The sequence below is a fragment of the Neodiprion fabricii genome, chromosome 2 (assembly GCF_021155785.1).
Source record: "Neodiprion fabricii isolate iyNeoFabr1 chromosome 2, iyNeoFabr1.1, whole genome shotgun sequence".
Lineage (NCBI taxonomy): Eukaryota > Metazoa > Arthropoda > Insecta > Hymenoptera > Diprionidae > Neodiprion > Neodiprion fabricii.
The window spans coordinates 7,991,668-8,003,829 of record NC_060240.1 but is presented as its reverse complement, the minus strand read 5'-3'; the positions used below and the strand labels follow the sequence as shown (position 1 = coordinate 8,003,829).

The window sequence follows — 12,162 nt, the reverse complement described above, 5'->3', positions numbered from 1 at the left end:
TTCAAGCATCAACGTGTTGTAACAATTTCATAGCTCGCTTGGAAATGAATTGGAAATTAACGATCTTTAACTGACAAAACCCGCCTGTCCAACTTTAGTGAATATGAATGTCTAATTGCAAATTTGAATTTGTTAACGTAGAACGGTATTCGCAGCCCCTTCTCGATTTCACAATAGAATGACGACAACGCATATTATAGTACCACATATGCATGTGTGTGTGCGCGCGTGTGATATCATTTCAACGCGCTCTTGGGTAATTGATGTTAATTAGTTCTATTGTGTTTTACCCGCCGTTACGCATATATGCTGTACATCTTATTTGGTTTAATACGGTTGAGAATTGGTTATTTCGAGTCCTGCAGACTTCTAAGTGTCTAAATGCCCGCATTCTGTTTTACGACTTTAACACACACACATGCGCGCGCAAATTATACATCGTGCATGTTTTATTCGTCAAACAGGTACGGTCATCGCCGATGGAAAACTGTACCAGCATAACAATTGATGAAATGAACATAAAACTGCGAGGAACGTCATCACGTCTGTTACGCATATAAACGCGTGTATAAAATGCGCGGCAGCTAGCGCGTCATGGGTGAAATTTTGGAAAGTAATTTCCAGGTACATAGTTCACACTTAGTCAGTTTTCCCCACATTTCAGGATTCAGACCCACTATCTAATCTCTCCCTTATTTGCCGCGCTATCTTCCCAGTACATACAAATCGTCAATCGCAGGTATGTCCGTTTCACGTCAGTAACTTCAGTCTACCGCAGTTGCACGAGGCGAGAGTTAGAGAGACGCAAACGGGTAAACGGAGAGGTCTTCGATTCGATACCGAGGTAAGTCAACGGTGAAAATTGGCATTCGTGTAAGGGCGGTTTGAAAAAAAGAACGGATAAGAATTACAATATGGGGGGGGGGCGAATCACAGCTAATCTCATCGTCTATCTATATCATTATCCTCGTCATTTCTTTCGGCAAAGTTCGGCCGTCTTCGCCGCCGGCAGCGCGCGCCATCTATATACATCATACTCTATGGCATCCGCGAGGCTCGAAGAGGGGGGGGCGAATAGGAATAATGGACTCGCCCAGACGGCTGCCGGCACTCTGGCGGCTCTGCCTGGCACTAGCCTGTCAACGGGCGTCCGTCCGCGGATGAATGTTTTATAAAGAGATTGCGGGGAAGTTTCGGTCGCGGCTGGTCGTATGTAATCGGAACGTAGCAAGCGGCTCGGCGAGATGACCGAGTGACTCGGGCGCGAGTGAGGTGAATTTCGTACAACGAGGGGTGTGAGAGAGGGAGTGCGAGAGATAGAGAGAGAGCGAGAGGGGAAGAGGAAGAAGAAGCTGCGGTTAATCGAACTCGCCGAGAGTTTTCTTCGTGCTTTTCACCCGTCGCATCGCCTGCTGCCGATTTTGCGCGACACGCGCACGCAATTCGCAGCGCACAGTACGTAACCTGGAAAAACTCTTATATTGTTCTTAGTTCCGATGAACATGCGGTTGTAAACTGGCACGGCGATGACGCGCCGCGCAACTACGATCACCCGTTATTGTTATACCAAGTTGTTTAAACAGTTTTTTAACGCCTCCGCGTGTCACAGGCTCAGGTGATATTAGCATGGTGTTTATCAATTGTGAAAACCTCATCAACCACCGACTGGATTCGAGGTGACTGATATTTACCCACCCAGGAACGACACAACGCGCCATGAGACGCATCAGCGGTAAGCAAGACTTGATTCTAACTATCGGCTATCACGAGGTACATACACGCATACCTGTATTTTACCTTGAAAAACACTCGGGTCGGAGAGTCGCGGCGATTGTCGTTTATTACATTATCCTGCAAAGTAACAGTAAAGTCCGATTATTGTCGGTGTGTTCTCGTTTCCTTCATCGACTGGACAAAAAGCGACGGTTTGGTAAAACACCGGTACTTATAGAAAACGGGTTCTATTCCATCTGTTTCACTCCCTATTGGTGGAAATTTCATTCGCTCTTTTTTTTTCCCCCACCAAGTGTACCAAAAGAACGTTTTTCAGATGCTTCTTTGTGTTAAACACCAATTTTTTTTTTTCATCTTCTCTCATCGTAGGGTATATCCTCCCTCGAACCTTACGGAATCCTGTCGCGTTTTTCTTCATTCATTCATTCGTTCGTTCGTTCTTCATTTCGTTAAGAATCTTCTTGTCGATTCGAGACTACGGTACGTATACAGTACCTACGTACAAAGGACGACGTGGTATTGCACGTAGAAAAAGTATAAGACTGATAAAAGAGAGAAAAAAAAAAAAAAAAACACTGCCGGCTAGCCGTACGTGCGGCACAACGATGCTCGTGGAGGCGGAAGAAGAAGCCACGCGCGTCGGGTTCAGTCGAGAGTCATAAATTCATTGGACTTTATAACTCGTCGCTGTTAACAAACTGCCGAAGAAAAAGAGACGAAGGGAAAAAGGAAAGGGAAATAAAGAAAAAAAAACGCGAGTTTTTTCTTTCAAAACATGCGACCTCTGATTATCTCTATCGGTATGCGATACGTGCGTTACACGCGTTAAGTTGTTACGTCTTACAATATAATTGTTTTCAACGAGTAATACCGAAGTCCGTTCATTTGTAAACAGGATCCATCTGCATTGTTGATTCGATCATGTCGTCTGTAAGAATTCCGGGAAATTCTATTCAATTTCCTTCTACCGAGAAGGCTTATCAGCCCAGAATATGCAGAATGCTACCTTTTTTTCGGCTAACGATGAGCAAAGAATGTTTACCACCGAGATAATCAGCTGCAGGTATATTTTACCCTGTATAGAGCATAGAACTGAATTCCTCGACGTATTGTTTCTGGTATTCAGGTATTAACGCGAGATTGACGTTAGCGTAACTAAAAATTGGGGAAAAATCGTTACATTTCGCTATTACGGAATGTTGGGAAATAAATAATTTCCCCAAACACGATGCATCGTTACCGTAGAAAAATTAGTGAAACTTAAAACTCGTAGACAGCATAGCTCTGTGCGCTCTTTTATTTGTTGTTTTATAAGTCCAGCAAACTGAGTAGCGCCTTTTCAATTAATCTTCTCAACTTGAACCTATTATCCCTGATTATTCCGCTACCGGAGCCATCGTATATAACGACTGATGGCATCACTCATCCGTGTATTGTTGTAACGATCAGAGCCGATGAGCATTCAGTGTTCTCCTTTTGATTCCATCTGTTATAATACCCAGCGCTTTACTTATCGCAGTACTACAAAAATCTATCAAACATTGGTAGATTTTTCGCCATTATTATTTTCCTGTTTTTCCACTCTTGACCATCGCGACTTCTTCCCCGTCAATGATAACGACGATGATAATGATTATGAGGACGACGATGATGATGGGGGTCCTGAATTCTCGGTCAGCTGAGTTTCATTTAAAATAAGTTTAATTGCTACGTTTAACATAAATCAGTGCAGCTGCTCTCCTCCTGCTGCTGCTGCTGCTGCTGGTAACATCGTCGACGAGGACGAGGACGACGAGGGGTCGAGCGGTTTTTAAAATTGCTTTCACGTTTTCTGCCCTGCGCGCGTATTAAAGTGCCCGGGCGCCGCAAGAAACTCGGTAGGAATAAAAATGAACGAGAAGAGGATAGACGGCAAAAAAACACATTTTAAAAAAATAGAAGAAGGAAGATTGCACCTACTTATATCATATTACCATCATCGTCAATGTGCTTATAATGCTCTGGGTGAAGTTGAGGCGTTTTTAGTTTTTATTTATTCATTAATTTACTTTCTTTTTTTTTTTTTTTAACTTTGTCCCTGGAATTTCGCGCCGCCCTAAACTTGTATAACTTCGACTTGAAATCCAAAGGAGGGGTCTCCTTCTCGAGGAAACCCTTGAACTAAAGATTACGTTGTAAACAGGATAAGATAATCGGTACGGAAGCGCGACGGGGTGGAAAAAAGTCACGGAAGACAAAAAAGGAAGGAAAATAATAATAAAAAAAAAAAAAACGAAGAAAAAAAGGGGAACAAAAGAAAAGGAAGATAATGAAAAAAAGGGAGGTGGAGCAATGGTCATGCGGCACCCTAGCGAAGCCACGGTATTGAGTTTCATATCGTGAAAAGAATAAGAAAAAATATAGCTATAACTCATGTTAGAGCTGCGTAATGCACTGAAACACTGCACAGCTTTACTAACGATCAGAAACAATGCAGCAGCAGAGCGAAAGAGAGAGAGAGAGAGGATGAGGTGCGGGAATCCCTTTCCTCGTCGATCAAAATGCGCACTCAACTTTGCTATGCCGATGTTTACACTATATAACGTTTTTTATACATACATATACGAACGTGTTTCCGTCCGTCAGTCAAACGTGAAACGGTGTTCTCACTGTTTATGCCTGATGCTGATGCCGATGCACGGGTCAAAGTTCTCTATCGTTTATAATCGAAGTCAAGGACAATTCAAGGTGCAAACAACCGGAAAAAAGAGAGCGGCTGAAGACGACATGTGATCGTCGATCGTGATAAATAAGAGAGAAACTATCCAAAGAGCCTCTTTTTGCATCCCAAAAACGTGTGTAGTTGCCAGCTGTGAGTTTTTTTTTTTTTTTACAAAATCGTTAATTTGGCAGTATGTAGTAATTTTTACTCCAGTGTTTCTAAAATTATACATGTAATAATAATAGAATACATGTTTTGTAGAAATCATGAGTTTTTGGGGTCGCTGATTACGAATATGAAATCTGACGTTGAATATAATTCACCGTATTTGATCAAATTTTAAATATTCGTCCGTAATATTGGATCCGCCGTCTTGAATTTTCAAAATCTGATTTCAGATTCGTAATCAGCGACCCCAAAAACCACAGAACACGATATCTTGTTATAAATGTTGACCTAGCACAATAACGTGTGACTCAAAGGGTTAAAATGTAAGCAGGGAATTTCTTATAAATTTTGCGTGTTCTATCGTTGGTTCACCGGATTCATTGGGAAGATGCGTCCGGTTGTGTTCGTTGCTGCAGTTTTTGCCTTCGATGTCACCCACGCACGTACAATAATAGTAAATATGACAGACGAGAAATCAGGACCCTGACATGCTTCCTTTTTTTTTTATTTTTATTTTTTTTTCACTTCGTCTTCTTCATCTAGCTCGGGTTGTAGTTCTATAGGTTGTGTTGCTGTTTATACACGTAATACGCGTTCCCACATCTACTATACGTCTTACTCCTTCGATCACGTGCCTGCATTTTCTGTAGCAACACGTTTTTTACGCCGCTTACAACACGAATGTACGTTGTACGGAATATACGTGTGTTATACATATATCATGTACGTGTACGTATTATACAGAGTTCACGAGGATAGCGGCCGGTATATTATAAGCAGCGTGCTATCGAAAATCTCGACGCGTTGCGCGCTCTCTTTCTGCTGAATAAACGTTAGTCGAAACAGAACGGAAGCCCTGTTGCCTCTTTCTTTTATCACATTTTCGTTCTTTATTTCCTTCTTTCCTTATAAGTCAGAGTAGATTTATAACCGCGTGTGCGGATAAAATGAGTGAATAAATAATGGTAGAAATAAGCAAAAATAAAGCGTGTAACGGGAGAGAAACGCGATTAACTTCTGAAAACGGACGACGATAGCAAAAATTTGACATTATTTATCTTCTTCTTTGTGACAATTTTTAAATACCGTTGAGGTATTATTCCGTTTTCCGATCATTAGAATACTTAGTCATGTTCTCTAAATTCTGGATAAATCGTACAAGTATTAAAGAAAAACATGAGAAACATTACTTGATAAATTTCTGTACAATTAATAGTGGACAATGAATTTTTTACATACATACACACAAATTTTTTTAGCTTTTTAAACAACTTCCATCTATTTACAAACATACAGAAGAAGAAGAAGAAGATAAAAATGAATGTTAGTAAATAAAAGACGTGTTGTTAGGACCTTTTTTTTCCATAATATGTACCGAATTTTTCTGCACCAATTAAATAATTTGTCGTGAACGTTGTTTACTACGATAAAAAATAAATGTACAAAGTAAAAATAAATAAATAAATAAATAAATGATAATGCCACGAGCGAAGCGGGCACTTCAATTTTTTATTTCCTACGTTTTTTCGTTCTTCGTTCTTTACTGCAGCTTGTATGTATGCACATGTACAATTGGTACGGTGCAGGCTGTGCTTTCGGTTATTGTTTACACGCGAGAATACGTCGCCCCTGAACGAAATGAACGAAACGAAACGAAACGACAATATGGCAACGCATTGCTGGACCGGCACGCACGCTTCGTATCTCGGATTGCTCTCTCTCTCTCTCTTTTTCTCTCTCTTTCTTTCCCCTTTTCGCTGCTCTTTCTCAGTCGCTCTCTCTCTCTCTCTCTTATGCATATACAAGAGCAGCAGCCGGCATCCAGCATCCGAAATACGTCGGCGACAAAAAATGACGCGCCGGAGTTCGTTCTTTCTTTTTCTCCTTATCTTTCTCTTTCTCTTCCGCTTCCTAGCCTCGCAGTAAGTTTGTGTGTCTCTTCTTCCTTCCCCGATTTATTTTTGTTACTCTCCGCATCTCCGTAACCCAATTTCGAGGCATCCTGTAGGCGGCGGCTACTCTTCATTCATTAACTATAACCAGTCTCTCTTTCTCTATCTCGTTCTCCTCTCTTCTCCTCTCTACGAGACACCGCATCGATGCAGAGACAGGCTGCGGATTGAGCAACGAGAACAGATTGTGCATTATTTACGATTTGTGCCGTTAACAAACGCACGCCATGTTTTGTACGCATAGTTATCGTGAATTATTTACAAATGAAGTTAGAGACTTTGTGAAACTCAAATCTGTGATTTGTTCCAGTTATTTGGGGCGGGGTTGAAATACCGAAATCGTATAGTTCCGAAAGCGTCAAATTGAGAATTTCTTGACGACGAAACTTATTCTATCGAATTTTTATCTTTCGGAACTCTGCTCAATCGCAATTTGCCGTCGGCTTTACGAGCAGTCGAAATTTTCACGTTTCTCCAAAGTTTGATTTTCTTTGCTTCAAGTTTCGCCACCAAACAATTCGGTATTATTAGACGCTATCCGAACTTCGATGCCGCCTAATCGTCTATTATTCGTTACTTAATTATTTTTTATTCAAATTTCAGCCCGTCCACCAATTCTCTCACAAACTATATAAATTATCCTACCGTCGCGTACTCATTATTCAGAAATGTAGTTGAAACGGTATAATTTTACGAAATTGATACGCGGGGAAATTATTGTAACACGTAACGCGATATTGCAGTGAATTGCAGGTGTAGGTAATATCTACCTGACCCTATTCGAATACTTATAAGGCATTACTTGTTTCAACGAAGCTTGTTGAATTATATATATATAAGAAATTCATTGAGTTTCCGGAAGTGTCGCCTGCTCGCCTCCCTGTTTGCTTGCTTGTTTGCCGTTGCCGCACGCGGTATAAACGTCCTCCTCCTCCTCCTTCTCCTCCACCTCCTCCTCGTCGTCGTCGTCGTTTCATGAATAAGTGAAAAGCCGGGGGTGTATAAGGTGAAGAACGAAAGAGGGGTGCTGTTGAACTTTATTGCGGGGAGGCGCAAAGACTGGGACGGAGGTGTTTTCCTCCTCTCCTCATCTACTCGCTGTGCAGAGTTCCTTGTCTGTTATATCACGTAGTTCAAGTAATTCGCCAATCTCTTTTGCTTTCCGGCACCTGTAGATCATATCGCCGGCCTTTACACCTCTGTCGTTGCATTTTAATCTCACTCCTCGCACCCAACGGACCAAAGTTTTATTTTGTTTCTTTCTCTCGACAAATTTGGCCGGATCTTTTATATATTATACGTTATACTTGTACGACTATTAATAATAACGAAGAAATTGTTTTTGCCTACGTGTCCGATTTGCAATAGGGCAATATTAGATAGGATAATTTGGTATTATTATATCTTTGTCAACCTGTTGCAAGGCGTTTTTTCAATTGGCCAATTCCTCTCGGCTATGCTTGTAGGTATATTATATTGTCACCTCATCGTATGTTTTATTATTCTATTTTGTTCATCACGCGGTTTAAATACGGATGATTACCCCTCGTTCGTCATGTCTTCTCCGTAATGTCGTACGGTAATCTTGTAACGAAGATGAATCTGTTGAATTGTTTTTACATGTAACGAGACGGGGTTGAAGTTGCGAAATTGGCAAGTTTCGAAAGCGCATAATTCGGAATTATTTGGTGGCAAAATTTCAAGTAAATTTCACGCAAAGCTCAATATTCCGAAAAATAAAAATACACTCACACAACGTAGTTTACTCAACAAGTGGGTGTGAAAACATCAGATAAACCGAAAATTGGAATTACCGGAATTTCGATCGTAGAAATATTAAATATCCAAAACATGGAAGGATCAAAGTGGTGAAATTTCACCAACCCAGAAATTCATGGAACTGAAAATCTTCGATCGTTGGGAATTTCGGTACGTAGGATTTTTAAATTTTCTCATCTTCGCACATTCGGCATTTTGTCCTTTCGGAACTTTGAGCATCGGGTTTCGGGCAATTCGAAACTTTGATATTACGGCAAAGCTGGATGTCTTTACTTTTAAGTCTCAAATTAATTTGTATGAGTATGAAAATATATTCACGTTGCGCGTATAGTAATATGGATATTATATGGTGAATTCTGAGATAATTGGCATCCTTCATGCTTCGTCGGCAATCCGTATCCACCCTCTAATTCCCCCTCTCTGTTCTCAACGTGTCGCCGTTTTGCCACGTACGAAATGAGGGGGAGAGACTTAACAGTCGGTCTTGAGGTTATTTTTTTTTTAATTTTTTTTTTCCTGCTCCTTCTCTCACGTTTTTTTCTTCCTTTTTCTTTCGTCGTCGCGTTTAGTTGTTTTATTTTTTGTACGTTTTTTTCCCCGTTCTTTTTCCGTTTCGTCACCTTTAACCAATTTTTATTTTTCATCAACGTCGTTTGTTTTGTCGCTGATCACGTATAACACACGCGCGTAAGTTTATAACTTGCATCACGCGTGCAGATGTAGGCATACGTGTGAAATCTACAATTTTTACATACACCTGTCTGTATTACAAATAATTAATTATTGCTCAACTAATAAACACTGATTGCTCATCGTTGTTTCGATCGGCCGATAATGATATGTGAAATGCGTGTACATATTTTACACCACAAACTCCATTGATTTGATATACGTGAGATTTATCTAGAGACAAATCAGTGGAATATTCGGTAAAGAATTATGGTATCGTGGTTTTTTTTTTTATATTATTTTTAATTTTGAAGTTAAAAATTTTTTTTTCTCTGAAATCTATTTAGTATTTAATGAAAATAACGATGTCCTCCTTTTTCGGTGCACTTTGGAGTTTCGATTTTTCTATTTTGTTATATTATATTATAAATATATATATATATATTTATATAATTACGCGTCCCAACTGCGTAGTAGAAATATGCAGAGGATCGCATATACATATATCTGTAATAATATCGACCTGGTAAAATTTACATATATACATATATGTATATATGCAATCTTGAAAGTAAAATTTCACGGTATTATTGGTTTGTTTATTTTGTATAACAAGCGCAGGTTAAATATTACAGGTGTTTGAAATAAATTTTGTCAATTTTGTCTAACGAGGCAATTATTTGAAATATCATTTGCTGCCATACGGATATCGAAGAAATTCTTTTTTCATCATACCAAAAGCATGCGCTGTCTGTTTAATATTACATCGAATGATTCGCTAGAGATTTCTCATTCGAATTTTTATGTATTTAAAAATATATATATATATATATATATATATACATATGTATGTATGCATGTAAGTATGTATATATGCTTAATAATGGTAGGGCACTTCGTTACACAAATCTCAAGGAATGTATTATACAAATATGCAGTGTAGTCTTAGGTACACACGAGAAAATGAGAATGAAAGGCTAAAAGCTCTTACTGGCGGCAGGTTATGCCTGCGATCGCATATCCATCCATCCACGGAGCGTCCAAATATTCGTTTTACATTGAGTCGGCGTCTCAGTTTTTCCGATATTCATATGCGGAATTGCTTACGTTCAAATCTTGTGAGAGATTAGATTTTTCAAGTTTACGTCGGAAGTGTCTGTTCGAAGTGTGGTCAAAGATTCGCGAAAACTTTGTAGTTCAAACAGTTGCGAAAATATTGAATTTTATCTTTATATTTTATCTTACTGAAAATTCGAACACCCAAATGACGAGATCAATCCTAAATCTGATATATAATAGTGTAACAAAGATGCAGCAGCTTTTTGCGACAACGCCTGGACAGAGTTTATTCTCCGGATATGATAGAATTTGAAATTTTGTGTTCGCCATATCGGATCCGGCGTATTGAATTTTTTAAATCCGATTCTATATTCGTAATCAGCGACCACGTGTAGATGGGTAACTTTTTCGGAAATGAATTATTCCCGTCAATTTTGACGATTATTTTCAATCAATTTATTTCTAACAATAACAATTTACATTATATCGCAATAATTACTCTCGAGTATTGAAAATTTATCAGTTCACTGGTCAGAAATAACAGAAAACTGCAAAGAAATATGTTACAAAAAAATTGATGTAAAATAGGTGGTAAGGATACTTAGCATTATAATTTAAAAGGATAAAGGTACAGGCAGCGAAGAAGAGCGAAGTGGTGCATCGGAGAATGCACCCTAGGACTCTAATGCAGCGGAAGAAGTGAGATGATAGAGAGAGAGAGAGAGAGAGAGAGAGAAAATAACCGAGACGGACAGGACAGAGACTGCAACGCTCTCTCTTTTCTTCTTCTTTTTTTTCCTTTCTCTTCTTCTCTTCTCGTCTCTTCTCTTCTCTTCTTTTTTTCCAACTTTTTTCCACTTCTCGCTGGCATGCACGGGTGACGGTTGAGAGGGTCACCTGCCTGCAGTAGCCTTCAGCCTTGAGATCTCTTATGAATCCTGAAAACCAAACGAAACCTTGACAAGGAGACGACGATGCGAGGTTGTGGCGATCAAGCCGAGCCCAGGTAGCTTACTGCAGGTAGATGCTCGTTCATCCTAATCCCGTCCAGGGGTTGTAAATAACGCATCACTTTTTTTCAACGAATTAGCCGTTATTTCTCAACATTTAACGTAAAGTATTGTACACAAATTAGCCGTTGAATTTTTATTTAAAATTAGATAATAATTCCCATTTAACATTGAATTTTAATTTTTCAATGGAATTTAATTCCATTTCAGAATGATATGTCGATATTTAACGCATTACATTTCTCATTACAAATTTTACAAGCCGCCTTTCGCTGCAGTGAGTTAAAGGTTTTTGATTATCTTTGAGCGATACGAAACAACGCTTCGACGTTCATCAGTTAACTTTTCTCCGCAATTTCAGTATCTTCTTCTTCTTATTTTTTTTTTTTCGTTATCTTCACACGCGAATATGGTAACTCTGTGAATACTCAACGTTCGATTATCTCGTAATATGAAATTGGTGAAAAGTATCGTTTCTTGGCCAACCGATCGACCTCCTTGAAACTCGATCTACTGTGCTAGAAAGAACCAAAGTGGAGCGATTTGTACGAACTTTATTGACTGAAACTCGACGGTGAAAATTACTGTGCGCAGTGACTTACTTGCCTTACTTTCTGTAAAAAGTACGTGAATTTCCTTCTTCACCTCCTCCTCCTTCTTACGACTCGCGTGTCACGATCCAGTTTCAAGTTTACTTTTAATGTCTACAAGGTTTGATCGCCGGATTCTCTTATACTTGTGTATCGGGCTTTTAGCACCTTGTGAACACGTACGAACCTAAATTATTTTCTGTAATTGTCCCAACTCCGTAACAGTAACCTGAATCTTTGGCAATTTTTTTTTATTAAACTGCTCAACTATTTATAAATATTTGAAGTGATTTTGTAAAGGACCCTTTTTTAGATTCTCAAAAACTGTATTTTCGAATCCAAACGTTTCAGGACCCGGCCGATTTCTTTATAATTTTTTTTTTCGACACCTTCAATATTTCTGGTCATCTAAAACATTGCTCGAAAGGACTAAAAATTGCCGACAAATGGTGAAAACGTCTATTTTTTGTTCCTAGAACATTTCGAAACCGGTTTCATCG

General features: G+C 39.2%; 1 protein-coding gene across 5 annotated transcripts in view; it reads left to right on the top strand.

The window, feature by feature from the left end:
* Positions 1–12,162, top strand: part of LOC124175291 (caskin-2) — a 55,277-nt gene that overhangs the window by 2,320 nt on the left and 40,795 nt on the right. The window contains exons 1-2 of one of the 5 annotated variants that reach the window (XM_046555372.1): positions 763–844; positions 1,610–1,732. The exons of 1 other annotated variant lie outside the window; for it this stretch is intronic. In XM_046555372.1, coding sequence (XP_046411328.1) covers positions 1,717–1,732 — 16 coding nt within the window. In that variant the 5' untranslated portion in view covers positions 763–844; positions 1,610–1,716. Of the gene's footprint in view, positions 1–734; positions 845–1,106; positions 1,733–12,162 lie in introns of those variants that run through there. 3 more of the 5 variants (XM_046555371.1, XM_046555373.1, XM_046555370.1) reach the window with 3 other exon arrangements.